The sequence below is a fragment of the Otolemur garnettii genome, unplaced genomic scaffold (genome assembly GCF_000181295.1).
Source record: "Otolemur garnettii isolate 467f Iridium unplaced genomic scaffold, OtoGar3 scaffold00014, whole genome shotgun sequence".
NCBI lineage: Eukaryota > Metazoa > Chordata > Mammalia > Primates > Galagidae > Otolemur > Otolemur garnettii.
In genome coordinates this window covers 23401739-23421767 of record NW_003852409.1, presented here as the reverse complement: position 1 = coordinate 23421767, position 20029 = coordinate 23401739, and the positions used below count along the sequence as shown (strand labels likewise).

The following is a 20029-nucleotide window of genomic DNA, read 5'->3' as shown; positions in this document are numbered from 1 at the left end:
GTAAAGAAGTTGGATGTTAAATCTAATTTAAGACCATTTGATTTCTAAGATTCGTATCCCATGCCTTATCTTTGCAGAGCTTTGGTTCACAATAAGAATAATTGAAGTAATTTGGTTTAAGTCCTGGTTGGGGCGTCTCAGATTGCCTTCTCCCACCATTTTGACAGTGGGTGAGGAAATGGAGCTGAGATTATACTTTAGACTGTTTTTTTTTTTTCCTGGCTTAGAAAATAAAAAACTTTTTAAAAGCTGAATTTTTTGGAAAATCTTTCATATTTTCCATTGCTTAGAAAAAAAGTATGTTGCCGTTTGATAACCAGAGAGATCAGACATCCTTAAAAGCATTGTGATATTGTACTTGTTACGTTGGGCCTTGAAGAAGAAAAAGGAATCTTGTGAATTAAATGTTACCCAGATTTATTACTTACATTTTATTAATAACTGTACCTGTCAGTCCTAGTTGAACAACTTTCAGGCTGATTTTTGAGGTCTTGTGACTTAGTGTTGGTCCAGTTTCTTGTCTTGCGGTGTGCAGAGATCAGGAATTGTCCTGACTCCTTACTTTATACACATCGGGTTTGGCCCTTCAGGGAACCTTCATTTACCTACCCAAGGAACTAGCAGGTTTACAAACTTCAGTGAGCTTGTGCCCAAGCCCAAGTCTTGTCTTTGTAGCCTCTGTTTTTTCTATTTCTCTGGTTGTATGTGAGCAAATGCACATACTGTGTTTATGTTGACTATTTCATTGTGGAGTAGACATAGTTTGAGTGTTACACAGACACTTGTAGAAGCATTTTCTTTCATTTATTGGGATTTTTGGGGAATAGTTTGTGATTTGAACCAATTGTATCATGAGTAAAATAGCCAAAGCATTGGCTATTCTTGGAATTGATAACAAGTATATTTAAACTCTTCAGTAGTTGCCAAAGTTCAGAAGCACAGAGATATGAACTCTGGTGACTGGTGTGACATGGTGAGGGTTATAGTTCAAGTACGGGCTAGCTACTGCTACCTCCACAGCCATTAAGAAAAAGATTTTTGAATGGAAATAGCATTCCTCAAAGCTATAAAAATAAACATTGTAGGAAATTTGTAAAATACTGAAAATAGTAGAGAGAGGTGAATAGAGATCACCCATAAACTCAGCTCTTAACGACGTTCACTGTAAACGCCTTGACTCGTTAATGAGTATTTATACATATGTGTATAAACTTTAAAAAGTTAACATTTTTTTCTTAATCTGCCATTCTTGCTATGGCAGTATTTGTAGATTTACCCAATCCATTTTAAGAAAATTTGTTTGAATTTTGAGATAATTGTCAATTTATACGTATATTCCTTAGACTGTTTGCCCAGTTCTCCCACAGGTGACATCTCGCAACAGGCCGTTTGCAGTAGTGTAGTCTGCTGACTTTATACAGATCTTAGTAGTTGACGTGCACGCCTTTTTGTGTGTGCGCACGGGAAACTCTGTGCTATTCCATCTGTTAAACAGCTGCATCTAGTGCAATGATGCATGGACCATATTATTTTTGCTGGGAAGAACACAGGGGTGGGACATAGATTTGAATCTTGACTCTGCTTTTCACTAGCTGTGTGACCTTAGGCAAGATATTTGTGCTCTCAGCCTATTTGTACATTGTAAAATTTGCCTTTTTTTTTGAGACCGAGTCTCACTATGTCGCCTTTGGTAGAGTGCTGTGGTGTTACACCTCACAGCAACTTCAAACTCTTGGGCTTAAGTGATTCTCTTGCCTCAGGCTCCCAAGTAGCTGGAGGCACCTGCCACAACGTCTGGCTATTTTTTTATATTATAGTTGTCATTGTTGTTTTTAGCAGGCCTGGGCTGGTTTCGAACCTGCCAGCCTCAGTGTATGTGGCTGGAGCCCTAACTGCTGAGCTACGAGCACCTAGCCGTAAAATTTGGATAATCACACTTATGTCAAATTATCCTTATAGGGATTAAACAGGAAAAGGTATCTGGGTACAATAAATGTTATTAGCTCACCCTTAATTTAGGCAGTATAGTTTTCTGGCACAAAAATATAGTAGTTACTTTGGTTTGCTTTTCAAATTCTCTGTGGTTTGAGGAACCTCTCCATTACCTTTTATTTTATTTTATTTTACTTTTTGGAGGCAGGGTCTGTTGTGCTTCTTGGCTAGAGTGCAGTAGCTTTATCATAGCTTACTGCAACCTCAAACTCCCAGGCTCAAGCAATCCTCCAGCTTCAGCTTTCCAAGTAGCGGGAACTACAGGCGTGTGCCACAACGCCTGCCTAATTTTTCTTTTTTGTAGAGATGGGGTGTTATGTTGCCCAGGCTGGTCTTAAATACTTGGCCTCAAGGAATCTTCCTGCCTTGGCCTCCCAAAGTGCTAGGACTACAAGTGTAAGCCAATGTTCCTATTATCTTGTGATTGGAATGAAAGATAATGGTTTAAGTGCAGGAAAGGGAAACTAGGTTGATTTATCCTGTACACACTGAAATGGTACTTTATGTGTCACCTTTAATTTTTATAACTGTATGAGAACAGAGGCCATTATTTCACATTTCACAATTAGGAAACGGAACTGCAGAGAAGTTAGCTTTCTCCAGAGTCACCCAGGGTCTTTGAACCCTGGGCTTTTTGATTTTTCTCTACTATGTTTATGCATAATGATCAAGAACAAATTGTTTAATATTATGTTTGGCCTTTAGTTTCTCACTGTACCTAATTGGGCTAAATATTTGCCACCTGGATGTCATGCAGAAAAAGGTAAAAGGCCTTCCAAAGAAATTTTCTGAAGGGCCACTTAATGAAAAGTTAACTTGAAAGGTATTTTTATGAAAATAGAATCTCTGCATTTGAATTCTTTGAGCCTGGATTTTTAAAAGTGGCCCTGTCATCATTATTTGTTTGATAATTCTACAGAACTTTCATCACATTATAATAACTTTTAATGGTAATCATTATTGTCTTATGTCTTTTAAGTCCCTGATATTCCTGTCTCTAATCTTCTTTATTTAAATTTAGTCTGCTTGTTTTAATTCTTGCATGTTTATTGCTATTAATTGGAAGACAGGGTAATGCAGTGCTGTGGAAAGCACATAGGCTCTGGAATCACTTGCATCTGTGGTCTAAAAACAGACTACTCAGCAGTTCTGAGCCTCGGTCACTTAAATGGGCATGATAATCAATACTTCATAGGGTTGGTAGGAGAAATGGAGATATTACTTGTCTAAAAGTGCTTGGTGGATACAAATTACAGATTTTGGAAAGAAAAATAAAAAGGACTTGGTTTAGCTCCTCCTAGCTCCAGGTAGCTCTGAATCTTGCTCAAGATGAGCATTCCAGTCCCTCTTTGCCTTCTGTTGGCTGAGTTTATTTAAGCACTACCACAGTTTTTTCTTTTGTTTTATTTTTTGCTTTGTGAGCTAGGTTTCCTACTTTTGAAAAATTTGTTTTAATTTTAAAAGAAACAAAACCAGAAGCTTTTATAAACTTAACCTTGAAATCTGCATGGAGTTCACCCTCAGTTCATGTTGTTGTGTCCTGAATGTCATTTTGGGGAACATGGGACCAGATGTCTGGGCTACAGGTGGCCCAGGAACAGGAGAGCTCCTCAGCTTCCAGATGTGATGTGGTTATAGCTCAGCTCTCCTGAACAGTTGAGGTGGCATCTGAGCAGCAAGGACAAAAGTAGTGGTGGCAGATATGCATTGTCTGAAAAGGCTGAGAAGCTGGGGCCTTTATTTCAGTCTGAGTTGTGACCTTGACAGCTCAAATGTCATTTATTTTTGAATTCTTAATCCGACCCACTACCTTAATTCAAAGAGGAGATTTAAAAAAAAGTATATTTTCTCCTGATTAGAAGTATTAATATAATTAAAAATTTTTTTCAAAGAGCTAGAAAGAAGAAAAAACATGGGAAATTCAGAAATCACTCAACTACTGAATTTAATATTTGGATCTTTTTCCTTCTGGATTTCTTCTATGCATAGATTTCTTTTTAGATTATTTATAATTCAGTCATTAATTTTTTTCATATAATGTTGAAATTTAGAAATAATCTCATGTTATCAATCTTTATAAATATAGTTTTAAGATTTCATTATGTATCATTATTGCATTTATTTTTTTTACCATACAACAAAGAAAATTGCATGTGCATTTTCTCTAGTCAGCTGTGTACATGTATTAACATTTTCAACAGGTCCAGCTATTACTGAAACTGGTAATTTCTAAACTTAAATTTGGGTGAATGGCGACAGTGTAGAGTAATTTCATCATCAGGCACCGTGGATATAAGACTGAAGAATCAACGGCCACCCCTCAGACGTGAATGCAGGGTTGACTCTTTCTGGATGTTATAGTCATAAAGAGTGGCCCCATCCTCTAGCTGCTTGCCTGCAGAGATGAGCCTCTGTTGGTCAGAAACGATCCCTTCTTTATCCTGGATCTTGGCTTTTACATGTTTTTATTTATTTTTTTCTTTTTTCTTTTTTATTTGTATTTTTCTTTTATTTTTCTTTCCAAAATCTGTAATTTGTATCCACCAAGCACTTTTAGACAAGTAATATCTCCATTTCTTCTACCAACCCTATGAAGTATTGATTATCATGCCCATTTAAGTGACCGAGGCTCAGAACTGCTGAGTAGTCTGTTTTTAGACCACAGATGCAAGTGATTCCAGAGCCTGTGTGCTTTCCACAGCACTGCATTACCCTGTCTTCCAATTAATAGCAATAAACATGCAAGAAAACATGTCACTGGGCTCCACCTCTAGGAGGATGGTCTTGCCCATCAGGGTCTTCATGAAAATTTGCATTTTGATCTGTTGGCAAATGTGAAGACTACAAATTTCTGATCACTTCCAGCTGCCTCAGTGCTGATGAACAGCCACTCTACAAATCCAGTTGCCACTGAATCTATTTCTTTATTTTTTAAGAAGAAGCAAGATCTCACTGTGTTGTCCAGGCTGTGCAGTATAGTGGGTCCTCACAGGAGTGATTTTACGCACTGCAGCCTTGAACTCCTGGGCTCAAGTGATCCTTTTGCCTCTGGCTCCTGAATAGCTGGGACAACAGCATGGGCCACTGTGCCTGGCCTTTTTATTTTTGTGTTATGCATATTCAGATTGTTTCTTTTCTTTTTTTTTTTTTGAGACAAGAGTCTCACTATGTTGCCCTCAGTAGAGTGCCATGGTGTCACAGCTTACAGCAACCTCAAACTCTTGGGCTTAAGTGATTCTCTTGCCTCAGCCTCCAGAGTAGCTGGGACTACAGGCACCTGCTATACCGCTCGGCTATTTTTGGTTGCAGTTGTTGTTGTTTAGTAGGCCCGGGCCAGGCTTGAATCTGCCAGCCTTGGTGTATGTGGCTGGCGCCCTGTTCACTGAGCTATGGGCACCGAGCCTCAGATTATTTCTTATTTTTTACTGTTATGAGTAATTCTGTGATGAGTTTATGTACGAGGCTGTTTTTTCCCATATGTTTTGGATTTTTCTGAGATTGAATCCTAGGAATGGAATTATTGGGATGAATGTGAACATTGTTTGCTGTGCATACACACTCTGTAATCTGCCCATATATAGTAGGTGCTTGGCCAGTTCTTAAAGAGTGAATACTAAGAGTACCATTTCACAAGAACCTCACTAACACTGGATAGTCTCATAAATCTCACTTGATGAAGGGGAACTTATTTGACTTAGCTCTTTTTGAGTATTGGTGGGTCAGAGTTTTTTAAATATGTTTGATAATTGCATGTGCATTTTCTCTAGTCAGCTGTGTACATGTATTAATGACCTTAACATGTTTTGTCTTATTTAGCTCTTGGGCTTTGCTTGGTGGCCATTGGAGCTACCATGCTAACCATTTCTTTTTCTCCACATGAGCCATTCTAACATAGATGAATGTTACAAGGGCTTAGATTCATCTCTGCTTTTTGTTAACCTCAGTAACAAACAGAAAGAGGGTGTCTATAAGAAAATGATGTTTATTCAGGAATAGGGCATTGCAATGGGAATGCACAGGCCTTAGTAAACTCTGTGCATATTCAGGGAAGTAAAGGAAGACAAAGATTTTGAAAGGAAAAGTGAGGATTGCATAATTATTTTGAGGTAGTATTCCTTGGCTATGAGGCTCAGTAGCAAGGGTGAACCAGAGTGAGGTTGGACAGCCAATTGCTGGGCAGAAGTATTTCTTGTATGAGGTTATGATGGCCTCATGGAAGAGCATGGTTTCTCTGACACTGTCTCTCCATCGCCTTTTCCAACTCTGTCAAGGTTTTTTCTTTCTTTCTTTTTTTTTTTTAACACACAGCACTCCATTTTGCACTTGATCTTAGCTAAAAGGCTGAGAAGTGATTATTTATTCCATTTTGATGACAATTTCAATGTAGCTCTCCTTTTTCTACCTCTTAAAAATAACTTGTTGGGACTCTATTCCTTTTATAATAGTGCCAAAGAAGATGAAATATCTGGGAATTTACCTAACAAAGGATGTGAAAGATCTCTATAAGGAGAACTATGAAACTCTGAGAAAAGAAATAGCTGAAGATGTTAACAAATGGAAAAACATACTATGCTCATGGCTGGGAAGAATCAACATTGTTAAAATGTCCATACTACCCAAAGCAATCTACAGATTTAATGCAATCTCTATCAAAGCACCATTGCCATACTTAAAAGAACTTGAAAAAATAGTACTTCGTATTATATGAAATCAGAAAAAACCTCAAATGGCAAATACATTACTCAGAAATAAGAGCAAATCAAGAGGTATCACATTACCAGACTTCAGGCTATACTATAAATCTATAGTAATCAAAACAGCATGGTATTGGCACAAAAGCAGAGCTGTAGATTTATGGAACAGAATAGAGAACCAAGAGATGAACCCAGCTTCTTATCACCATTTGATCATCAACAAGCCTATCAGAAATATTCAGTGGGGGAAAGACTCCTTGTTTAACAAATGGTGCTGGGTGAATTGGCTGGCGATCTGTAGAAGACTGAAACCGGACCCCCACCTTTCACCATTAACGAAAATTGGTTCTCATTGGATAAAAAATTTAAACTTAAGACATGAGACTATAAAAATACTAGAAGAGAGTGCAGGGAAAATACTTGAAGACATTGGCCTGGGAGAATATTTTATGAGGAGGATCCCCTGGGCAATTGAGGCAACACCAAAAATACATTACTGGGATCTGATCAAACTAAAAAGCTTTTGCACAGCCAAGAGCACAGTAAGTAAAGCAAACAGACAACCTTCAGAATGGGAAAGATTTTTGCAGGTTATGCTTCTGACAAAGGTCTGATAACTAGAATTTACAGAGAACTCAAACTAATCAATAAGAAAAGAATAAATAACCCTATGTCTATGTGGGTAAGAGACTTGAACAGAAACTTCTCTGATGAAGACAGACACATGACCTACAAACACATGAAAAAATGCTCATCATCTTTAATCATCAGAGAAATGCAAATCAAAACCACTTTGAGATATCATCTAACTCCAGTAAGATTAGCCCACATCACAAAATCCCAAAACTACAGATGTTGGTGTGGATGCGAAGAGAAGAGCACGCTTCTACACTGCTGGTGGGAATGCAAGCTAATACGACCTTTTTGGAAAGAAGTTTGGAGAACACTCAAGGAACTAAAAGTAGACCTACCATTTGAACCTGCAATACTTCTACTAGGTGTATACCCAGATGATCAAAAATTATTTTACAACAAAGACATTTGCACCAGAATGTTTATTGCAGCCCAAATCATAATAGCCAAGACATGGAAACAGCCCAAGTGCCTATCAACCCATGAATGGATTAACAAGTTGTGGTATATGTACACCATGGAATACTATGCAGCCACAAAAATGATGGAGACTTCATATCTTTTATGTTTACCTGGATGGAACTGGAACATATTCTTCTTAGTAAAGTATCTTAAGAATGGAAAAAAAAAGTATCCAATGTATTCAATACTATGTGAAATCAATATATAACCATCTACACACTCAAACGAATGGCAAAACATTAACTATAGTCCAGAAAGTAGAAGGGAAGAGGAGAGAGAGAGGAAGGGAGGGGGGACATGGAAGGAGGAAGGGCATTTGAGGGGACCTCATTTAATGTGCATGATGCAGTGGTACATTTCAAAACTATTAAGAAATGAGTATAATTGTGATGGATGTGTTACTTAGTCAATGTAAGCATTTCACATTGTATTTCAAAGCAATACCCTGAACCCCATTAATGCATCAATGTATAAAGTTATGATTTAATAAAAAAACAATTAGAAAAAATGACTTATTGGCTCAGCGCCCATAGGATAGTGGTTATGGTGCCAGCCACATACACTGAGGCTGGTAGGTTTAAACCCAGCTCAGGCAAGCTAAACAAGAATGACAACTGCAACCAAAAAAATAGCCAAGTGTTGTAGCGGCTGCCTATAGTCCCAGCTACTTGAGGCTGAGGCAAGAGAATCGCTTAAGCCCAAGAGTTTGAGGTTGCTGTGAGCTGTGATGCCACAGTGCTCTACTGAGGGCGACATAGTGAGACTCTGTCTCAGAAAAGAAAAAAAATAAAAATGACTTGTTTTTGGTTGGGTGCAGTTGTTCACATCTGTAATCATAGCACTCTGGGAGGTTCACTTGAGCTCAGGACTTCAGACCAGCCTGAGCAAGAGTGTGACCTTGTCTCCACTAAAAATAGAAAAATTGGCTGGGTCGTGTCAGATGCCTATTGTCCCAGCTACTTGGGAGGCTGAGACAGGAGGATTGCTTGAACCCAAAAGTTAGAGGTTGCTGTGAGTTAGGCTGATGTCACATCACTCACAGCAGCCCAGGCAAATAAGACTGTGTCTCCAAAAAAAAAAAAAACAAAACAAAACACTGTTTTTTCTTTTGAACCATTATGCAGATAACATGTTCATTCATTTTAGAATGTTTGAAAATATGGAGAAATGGAGAAAAAATTTAACTTTGATCCCACCTTTAATCCTACCCAGCTGAAGACAGTTACTGTTAACATTTTGTGCTTTTCTTCTAGTTCTTTTAAAAAATGATGCTTCTTTTTCACAGCTGGAGGCTTTTCTTCCTTACCATCGACATCGTAACAAACATTATCCTGTGTTATTCCAAACTCTTTGTGTTACTTTTACTTTGGATTTTGAATGTTGTCGGTGTTAATCTTTTTCTTTTCCTTTTTCCCCCCAAGGTGAAAAAGGAGCCCAGATTTCTTGGTTGATTTCGTGATGTATGATAAGAAGCTCATCTCACCTCTCTCCTCTCTCCACCAGAGGTCGGAAGACTGTAAGCCTGCTCTGTCGGAAGAGGGTCCCCTTTTGGATGAGATGTATGCGGAGAACCAGAGGCTGCGTAGAAACATTAAGAAGGTCACCCAGGAGCTGAGTGACTTGCAGCAGGAGAGAGAGAGACTGGAGAAGGACCTGAAGGAAGCCCATCGGGAGAGGAGCAAAGGGGACTGCACCATCCTGGTGAGTACCGCCTGCCCTCTGACAGAGGGGGCCGTGCAGCTGGGCAAGGGCTGTGTGGCTGTTGCAGGCTATAGGGTGATATTCAGTGTAGAAAACTTAGAGAAATCTGAAAATTGTGAAGAAGAAAATAAAGATAAATTCATTGTACCCAGAAATTACCAGTTTCAATTATTTGATGTTTGGGTACTTTTATCTTCTCTCTCTCTGTCTTGCACACATACCTCATTGATGTCAAACTGAAAATACAGGTTTGTATCTTTCTTTTTTAAATTCAGTGTTCGTTCCCTCTTTGATATGTTGCCATGTTACTAATGTTCTTCAAAAACAGTGTTTTTTTTTTTTTGTTTTTTAGTGCTAGGATAATATTTTATCATTTGAATGTGTAACAATTTATTTACCTAGTTACTTATTGAAGATAATTTAGATAACTTCACTTTTTTTTTTGCCTCATAATGAATTTTCCAGCCAACATCCTTGTACATAACTATTTATTCATCGAGTCTGTAGATCCTTTCCTTCTTTTGCCCCTTCCCCTTCCTTCTTTTCAGATGAGGTCTCGTTTCAAGGTCTTCATCCTCCTGCCTCAGCCTCCCGAGTAGTTAGGATGATAGGCATGTGCCACTACACCCCGCTCACAAGTGTTTCTTCTTACTGGGTCAGAGAGTGTAGATCTTTTAAAGACTAGTTAAAACATATACTCAAATTATTCTCCGGGAAGATAGTACCAGGTTTCTCCGTGATCTTTTTACATGACTTTGTTAGCATTTAAAAATTCTCTCTGAATTTGGGAGGCTTATGGAGTTTTACTTACATTAATGTTTAAATTTAAGTATTCAGTGGCTTTTAATTCCTCCTGAGAGTCATATCCAGATATGTAGCTTTGGTGTAGTCAGATAGAGTTAGAGTCTGACTCTGAGTGATCATTGACACTCAGGTTAATTGAATAACTTGCCCCAGATTCTGGAGCAGGCAAAGTCAGTAGAATATAGGACTCAAAAGAGAGTTCACTGGCACCAGTGGGTAGTTCTGGTGGCTGCTGTTGGCAGGGATGCCAGGATCCATTGGTTGAAAGTCCAGTGTTAACACTGAAAAAGAATTTAAATAGAAACATTCGTGTGCTTTATTACAATTTTAACATTAACAGAGTAATGGAAATTTAGAAAAAATAAGAAGGCTCAGCACCCGTAGCACAGTGGTTACAGCACCAGCCACATACACCGAGGGTGGTGGGTTTGAACCCAGCCCAGGCCAGCTAAACAACTGCAACAAAAAAATAACCAGGCGTTGTGGCAGGTGCCTGTAGTCTTAGCTACTTGGGAGGCTGAGGGAAGAGAAATGCTTAAGCCCACGAGTTTGAGGTTGCTGTGAGCTGTGACGCCACAGCAGCACTCTACTGAGGGTGACATAATGAGACTCTGTCTCAAAAAAATAAAAAAAATAAGAAAGTAGCAGTTACGATTCCACTACTCTGAAAACAACTCTTTGTGCTTGTCAATGTACCCCTTCAGTCATGGTGTACTTGGGCTGCTTGTGTGATCAGAGCTACATACTGTTCTGTGCTCTTTGATCACTCCTGTATCCTAGGCCCCCCCCCCCCCACCATGTAGGCTCTGGAGTGATCATGTGGCACTGCTCACCTCATGCGACTAACCTGCCTTACTCAATGGTGCTCTCTTTTGCTGGACATTTTGGCTTTTTATTTTTATTTTTTTTGAGACAGAGCTTCAAGCTGTTGCCCTGGGTAGAGTGTCATGGCATCACAGCTCACAGCAACCTCCAACTCCTGGGCTCAAGCAATTCTCCTGCCTCAGCCTCCCAAGTAGCTGGGACTACAGGCGCCCGCCACAATGCGCGGCTATTTTTTGGTTGCAGCCGTCATTGTTGTTTGGCAGGCCTGGGCTGGATTCGAACCTGCCAGCTCAGGTGTATGTGGCTGGCGCCTTAGCCGGTTGAGCCATAGGCGCCGGGCCCATTTTGGCTTTTTAAATAATGCCATAATGAATATCTCTGGACATACAGGCATTTTCTCTTGAAATCCCTGGGATAGACCCTGAAAAGAGAGATTACTGGGTCAGATAGTGCAAATATTTTATACTCATTAATTATGCTGCCAAGTTAGTTGTCCAAAGAGCTGGCCCATTTTGTGTTGCCAACAGTAATTTTGGAGTGTGCCACATTTTTGCATGTTATTAAAGGATGTGTAAATACAAGATTCAATTTTATTGACCACCAAATGTGGTTTAGATACTGATGAGATTGTAAGACATAACTTCCAAAAATTTCATTTTTCTAAGGGCAGTGAAATGTTATACATGACAAAACGCAAAACAATTTAAAATCCAAAGCTAGTGAACATCACCTATAATCTTTGCAAAATTTTCTCTGTGCAAAAGATCTTTGCATAGATGGAATAGTCAGGTATGACTTTCTAGAAGGGGCTGACACTTGAGTTGAATGAAAAGGGTGAGATGTAATAGTGTGTCTTTATGGATGTATAGAGAAAAGTCTGACCAGAGGGTTCTTTTATAGAGTTGCAGTTTTTATTGTCAATTCTTACACTATTTGCTGTTGGATAACAATTTTTTTATTTTAAAATAGATACCTCCCACCCCCTACTGCTATCACATAAATATTCATTTATTAAAACGTTGATGGTAGGGGAAGAGGAGACACACACACGTATGTACACAGTATAACCTCTGTAAGTTGATCACCCAGGGGATGTGACAAACTGGTCAACACAGAGAGGTGGTCAGCAGAAGGAATGTGGTGCACTGTACTGATATGTCCATATGGTGCATGTCTGGTCTGTATAGGGAGCTGGTCAACTATGGAGGCCCTGTGGTACTTAAAATTATATGTACACGTATGATCCATAGTCTTTTTACATTATAACTTAATCTCGGTAAACATTTGGAATGGCTAGTTATATAACATTACATCAGGTGGATATGCTATAATTTTCTTATATATCCCTCTATTATTAGACATTGCTGGTTTCATAATTCACTTATTCATATAAACCCTAGTGTTTCTAGAAGAATTTTAGGCTGCTGTAGATAAAAAGATATATTCCTGTTTAACATGTATACCTCTTCATAAGGAGGTTACAGCATTAGGTAAGGAATGGAAGGGATTGTGGCAGTGGGAGAGAGGGATTGGGATGAAGTATACTATGAATGGGACTTTCTTCCGAGAGGTGGAAACCCAGCTTGAACAAACTCTGGTGCAAGGGAGATTTTGCCCGTGTAACTGGGTTGCTGTAAGGACAGGGGCACTGGAACACTGCTTTTTCTTACATGTGCTTACCCCAGTTCCAAGTGGTTGGACCCCTCTTTGCCCTCCCTGCTGGGAACACATCTTCTCAGTTTATTGCAGAAGAGGAAGGAGGACTCTCACACTTCACTAGCCTTGCTGGCTTCCTGTGAGGATGGCCAGACAGGTGACATACTGAGAAGCCCAGCTCGGGTCACATGCCCATCTTGTTTTGGCAGGAGAGAGAGAGAGAGAGTGTGTGTGTGTGTGTGTGTGTGTGTGTGTACCATCCTGGTAGTCACCTCTCAAACCACCTGTTTGGAGGGAGCAGGTACCCAGAGAAAATGGTATTTTGTCTTGGGGCACTGGGCAGACCAAAACAACAGCTGTGGACTGTAAATGCTCACCTCGGTCAGGTGAGCATGCCTGTGACCCATCTCACTGTGGCCGCTTTATATATCAAATTGCCTGTTTCTGACAGGAGGATTTGGCCATGCTTCTGGTGTTTTTGTGTATTTACTGCATCTCAGTTTTATGTATCTCTAGCTCACTTTTGGATACAGTCTAACGATTTGGATGTAGCTGTTTCACATGTATGCTTTATACCAGATTTTGGGGGTGCTAGATTGTTGGAGTTGTTGTTCTTCAGTCTGGGGAAACATGGTGAGGTGATATTTTTGCTTTATGGTGCCGTGATCAATTCACAGGTAGAGCATAATCCACTAGCCTTGTAGATCTTGTTTGTTTCTGTTAGTGAGGCCTCTTTATTTACCTAGGGTCCCCCGCACTTGGCAACTACTTCTGGTGTTGCTTTTGGATTGAACCGACAAAAACTCAGACCTCTTAGTAGTCCTTATATCTGTGCTGGCAAAGGAAAGGAATCTATTAATACATTCAGCAACATAGGACACTTCATGTAGGTCCTCTACTAAATTTGGGGACAGTTCTACACCAGAGATATGAACAAATTACCATAGGAACACAGAGGAAGGACGTGGCCTGCAAGACCACAGAAGACTTCTGGGGAAAGTAAGTATTGAACTGGTTCTGAAGTATGAGTTAAAGGTTAAAAGATAGGCAAGAGAGAGAAGGGTTTTATACAGAAGATTGAGAGGTGGGTGATTTGGGGGAAGAAGAGTTTGGGGCTGTGGTTGCCTCTAGGGACATGTAATGAGTTTCAGAGCCTGTACTTGACCTGTAGGGAGTGGGGCCCATGTGGAGGGGAGTAAGGCAGAGGATGGACAGAATCAGATCTGCAATTTGGAAAGACTAATTTGGTGGATGGATTGGTGTGGGAAAGTTGGGAGACGAGAAGGTGAGAACAGGCCTTTCTTCACCATGTAGGTCAGGCTCTGAGAGGTCAGGGTTATGGGGGTGGCGGGAGCTGTTCTTCTGCGAGGGGGATGCTCGTGTCAGGCTGCGGGGGCTTGCCTCATATTCAGAGGTCCACCTGAGGATTCTTGGAGATTCTGTTTGGAGTCTTATGTTTACTTGAGCTTCCCTGAATCCCGCAGGTAGGATAAAGAAAACATTGGTAAGAAAAATGTCCAAAACACAGGTCTTGGTCTTAATCAACATTCAGTTCAATCTTCAGCAACCTTCTTTGTTAATGAAAATTGCTATTTTGAGTGATAGAAGTAAAGAGATGTAGCCCTTAGGTGTAGATTGTACTTTATATTTTATAAGAGATTGCCTGTGTTCTTCATGATGCGTACAGCCTTGGGCATCTTCCCATCTAATAGATTAGTCTCAACCTCAGAGCTAAAATGGCTTGACTCCAGTGACACAGAAAGTGACACATGAGTGACATGGATGCTGTTGGTCTGCCGGACTGTTGTTGATAACGTTGAGAATACCATGCTTTTGTCAGAAAGGAAGATTGGTACATTTTCAGTTTTTCAGTAGACCAGAATAGTAGATCCTCACAAACATCCAACTTGAAATATTCTGCCTAATCGAAACTTTAAAAATTACACTTTGTTCTCTGTGTTTCAGAAACTTTGCAGAGGTTTATAGAACATTGTAAGATTAAATGAAATTAAAAATAAAGGCATTGGGGCCAAAGGAATAAAAAGGTGACTAGTAAAATGGAACCCAAGAGTGAGTAGGTAAAGGTGCATGTCATGATGTCCTTCAGTTTGCTAAAGAGGAAGACTTAGAGCCCAGCTCTACTTCCTGGTGAGAAGAGGGGAATTCAGGTACAGCGTCCCCAGTATCTGTAAGATGAGCATGTCAAGATAAAAGGACAGCTTTTGCTGGCACTAAGGCCTGAGGGAAGAATTGCCTCCGGTGGGTTTTTATAAAGCGCACTCTGAGCAGCGTACAGTCTTTGGTACCCCATTTAATAAGAACAGTTCTACCCAGGGCCAGAAGAATGTTATCCAAGTCAGTAAGTTTGTAAATAAGAAGGTTCTTAGTCTCCGGGTTATGAACGAGATGGGTTCTGTAGGTCTGTTCTCAAGTTGAATTAGTATGTAAGTTGGGACAGGTACATTTTTACCTGTATTAGCCCCTGCCTGTAAGTACACATGTATGTCAGCCAGATGTTTGTATGTTGAGGACTGCCTATATATCTGTTTCCCATTATTCTCTTTTCTTGGACAAGACCTGCAAAATCAGTTGGAAATGCTGCGGCTCTGTTTACAGATGAGCCCTGACTTAAAGCCTGTGCAGAGGACTTAGGTCAAACAGGACCGGTTTTTATAGCAATCCCAGAACTCTGGTGGTAAACCAACTGTTCTCTCTGGGTGAGATCAAACCATCCTTTGCTCTTGTCAACAATTATTGCTGGTCTCATTGTGCCTGTTCTGTAGCATTTTGGAGGGAAGCAATTTTTTTTTTTTTCCCCCAGTTTTTGGCTGGAGCTGGGTTTTAACCCACCACCTCTGGCATAGGAGGTCAGCGCCCTACTCCTTTGAGCCACAGGTGCTGTCCAGGGAAGCAATTCTTTTCCTGAAAATTCAGCTTGGATCTGAGGCTTCTGAATGCACTGTGTCTGAGCGTGAATGCTGAGAGCTTGAGTCAGGCCCTCATGTTTGTTTTGATTGCCTGTGATTGCAGTGACCGAGTGCCATTTGACTCAGCATGTGTTGTAACTTGCAGTTTGTTTTGTTCAACAGACTTCTATTGAGTGCTTGCTATACCTCATTTACCACCAGAGGGACCCATATCCCTACAAGGAAGTCAGGAGGTCTTTGCAAAAAAAAAAAAAAAAAGAAAAGAAAAGAAAACACATGCAACAAACAAATAAACAAAAGTTTCCAAAGTCTGTGCCCTAACTCTGATGTTTAAAATGTCCTAACCTCTGAGGTCTGTTAATAGGAATGCTGCTTGGATCCTTGAATCCTTGCCCTCCCATCTTGAGTTTGATACTGTTTGGGCCTCAACATTTAAGGCTTTCCTTTTAGTGTGTGCACATGGATGAGTGTGTGGGAGGTAAAGGGAGAAAGAGAGAGAAATCTTACTTTAGATGTGCTCTCTCTGGTTCAGGTGCTCTGTACTCTACTCAGGGTGCGGTTTTGTTCTCCTTTAAAAGCAACATATATTCCGTGTTTGCTCACCTGTATTCCCCAGACTGCCTCAGAATTCTTTCATCTGTCATCTGCTACCCTGACAAGTGTGTGCTTCAGTACCTGGGCGCTTAGCTCTGTGGGGATGCATCGGTTGGCTACAGCCCAAAACTCTGATTAAAGCTACACCCATCACCCAACTGGTTGATCCTGTGTGCTTTGACAGGAGTGAGTTTAATTTCAGGGTAGTTCAACCTGAACCCCTCCAGTTCTCATATGCATTTATTGATGGATCGCTCTGAATGAGATTATGACAGCCTTTAGATCATGTCTTGGTAAACCAGAATCAAAATATGGCATTTGGAGACAGAGTCTACGAGCTAATTGATTAGAGCTAAGACCACAGACATGAGGCAGTATGTTTTTTTTAACAAGGGTCAAATGCTTTCTTGGCCATTAAAAAAAAAAAAATCAAATGTGAAGATTTTGAGTTGGTAATCTAGTGGAATAATGTGTAGTTTAAATGACCTGTTAGAAAAAATTCTGTCTTTGCAAGTTCCAGTTTCTTAAGGGAGGCCTGAATGCAGAGACAGTAGAGGCCTAGCTCCATCACTTACTAGCTGTTATTGAACAGCTTTCTCTCTCCAAACCATGGTGTCCATTGCTTGTCAGAAAATAGGGATTAGTGGTTAGGATTATCTGAGATAGGGTGCAGCACTTAGCATAATACCCGGCACATCGTCAATGACTAATAATTGATAGCTATTTTGATGATGATGCCCCTACCTTGGGCCCCCAAAACATGGCAATTTCAGTAGGCATCTTTGTAATAGCAGAAAATGGTGCTGGACTTGGGTGGCAATCTCAGCTTTACTTAGGGGTGCTTACCCTCTAAGCCGACTACTTAACCTCTCTGATGTTTACTCCCTTAAAATGGGGTCGATTACATCTCTTTTAGGATTAAACAAATGAATACTGCAGTTTAGTGTATGATAAAAGGCCTGCTGTGGGTCCTGACACAGAAGTATATGCTCAATGTATTAGATTCATTCTCTTCTTTTCTCTTTTCTTTCTTTTAATTGTGTGGCAGACATTGGCTCAGGACTTTGAATGACAAACCATTGCCTTCTAAGATCTCTTGGACACTGTTGATTAATAAATGTGGTCTTCCCTCCTACCAGTCAAGTCACCAAAGCTGTAAATTTCTCCCTCGGTCTACACTAACCTCTCCTGTGAAGGAGGTGCATGTCTGCTTCTTTCCTGAGGACTGATCCATTTAGGAAGAGAGTTGGAGCACCCTGAGGTTGTGAGGCTCTGGCGCATGTCGGTGGCTCATGCGTGGGGCTGCTGGTAAAGCTGCTCTAAGAGGCTATGCCATCAGTTTTCATGAAGAATTGCTATAATCTCTATGGGGCACAAACAGGGAAACGTTCTCTTATCTCACCTTCTTTTATCATTTCTGTGCCAGACTCTGTCCTGGGTACTGGGAGTACAGGAGTGAATGAAATCATACACGGTCTCTGAAGGAATCTGGAAGAGAAATATAATAGAAATGCAGACAAAGAGCTAATTAAAATATAGCATGATAAGTGCTGATAGTGGGGTGGACCAAGTGCTTTGGGAGCCCCAAGAATGGAACTGTGCTGAGAGACCAGAGGGGGTGGGGGGATTTCACTGAGGAAGTGGATTTGAGCTGTTTGCCGAGGGGGTGGGAATTGGAAATGTATTCCTGGCAGAGGAAAGGCCTGAGCCAAGGCTTGCAGGGCATGGATGAACGGGGCTTGTGGGGAGCAGTGGGTGGGGCTGGAGGAGGGGCAGGTGCATCCCTGAGGTGGGGTTTTAGAGAGGTGTGGTGTCTTGCTTGGTACCTGACTCAGCTGGACCCTGAAGCCTGCATGATTTGAACTCCAACTGTCCTGTCCATACCTTACATTTTTCTGGTGAAAGCTACATTGAGCCCTATGCCCCCAACTTTGTCTTCACAGCCAGGATCACCAGCTAGGGGAGGCATGGTTTGTTAGATCTCTGTGGAGGACTGTCTCATTCCAGGGGCTTCTGGGTTTTCCCCCCAGCATGTGAAATCTTTGTTCAAATGAACTCTTATGGAGAGGAAACATGAAAGTAGAGCTTCTCAGGGAAGTGAGATGGGAGGCCGGACACCTCCCCCCCCCCATGTCTTGTTTTTTCCAGAGCCCCCAGGGGCAGGCAGTGAGGCTCCACAGAATGTGGCTTGAACACTGTCGTCTCCTACTAATTCCAGACAATCTCCTTACATCACCTTAATGCCTATGTTTCCCTAAGATTTTAGAGAAGTTTCCTTTGTATTTTTAAAGGTAACCACTGAACACTTTGACAAGCTTTTTCACAGTGAAACCTGATAAGGTGGAAATTTGATGGATGAGAACCTTCTAGTTTCCCATCTGGCCAGAGATAAAGTAAACTAGCTGGCTGGAGAAGGAAGTGTGAGGGCCTAGCTATTCATTTCTAATGTGGTTCTGAGATTTTAGGGTTATTTTATTTTATTTTATTTTTGAGACAGAGCCTCAAGCTGTCTCCCTGGGTAGCGTGCCGTGGCATTACAGCTCACAGCAACCTCCAACTCCTGGGCTCAAGCAAGTCTCCTGCCTCTGCCTCCCAAGTAGCTGGGACCACAGGTGCCTGCCACAACGCCCGGCTATTTTTTGGTTGCAGCCGTCATTGTTGTTTGGCGGGTCCGGGCTGGGGATTCGAACCCGCCACCTTAGGTGTACGTGGCTGGCGCCTTAGCTGGTTGAGTTATAGGCACCGAGCCGGTTATTTTATTTTTCCAAAGTTCATTTAAAAATTTTTTTCTAATCAGCCAGTCTGCTCTGCGAGAGCCCTGCCATGCAGAGGCGGCTCTCAGCTCAGTGTTGGTTCAGCATGTACCTGGGAGTCTTAAAGGAATATTGCCGATCAGCGTAGAGTTTGAGGCCATCAGTTGATGTTATGTGTATCTTGCTGTGGCAGCACTAGTTTGTAATCAAAGTAGTAGTCGGTTGTAGGGTAGAGGTTTTCAAACTCTTTTTCTGTATAAATCCTTTCTCTTCAGATGCGATTAAAACAGATGCACCCAAGGGAGCTCTGCAGTTCCTCAGGATGGTTGGCAGTTTTTTGCATTAGAGTCAAATATAAATTTTTATGTTCTTCCCTAGCCTATCTGTCAGTTTCTGGAGGATAGCCCAAGAACATGTATTTAGATGATACCGATAGCTGCTAGGTTTGGGTATTCCTGATCCTAGGGCTTCTTGGTTGGTTTGAAAACCTATTGGTATATGTATAGAATACAAATGGACCCAGTTTAAAATTCTGATTTTACTACTTTTTACCTGTGTTATTAATATTTAGTTTAAGTTGATTCAGCTCTTTGAACTTCAATTTTCCGATTGGTAAAATGAGTATAACCACAGTAAAGGTGTCCCTTGGAGATGTAGGTTCAGTTCTACACTACCACAGTACAGTGAGCCCATGAGATTGTTGGCTTCCCAGTACATATGAAAGTGTTATGTAAGTGCATCCACAATGTCACATAAACTCCACGTGGTAGTTTATTAAGTGTACAATAGCATTATGTCTAAAAAGATGTATATCTCTTGATTTAAAAATACTTTATTGCTAAAAAATGCTAACAATCATCTGAGCCTTCAGTGAGTTGTAATCTTTTTGCTGGTGGAGGGTCTTGTCTCTATCTTAATGGTTGTTTGATCAGGGTGGTGGCTGTTAGAAACTGGGGTGACTCTGCTGTAATTTCTTTTTTTTTTTTTT

At 40.8% G+C, this 20029-nt stretch overlaps 1 protein-coding gene across 2 annotated transcripts in view; it reads left to right on the top strand.

Moving 5' to 3' along the window:
- CDK5RAP2 (CDK5 regulatory subunit associated protein 2) overlaps positions 1 to 20029 on the top strand; it is a 190200-nt gene that overhangs the window by 54987 nt on the left and 115184 nt on the right. For both annotated transcript variants that reach the window (XM_012802462.2, XM_023510586.1), the window contains one exon: positions 9285 to 9482. In XM_012802462.2, the coding sequence (XP_012657916.1) occupies positions 9285 to 9482 (198 nt within the window). The remainder of the gene's footprint in view (positions 1 to 9284; positions 9483 to 20029) is intronic.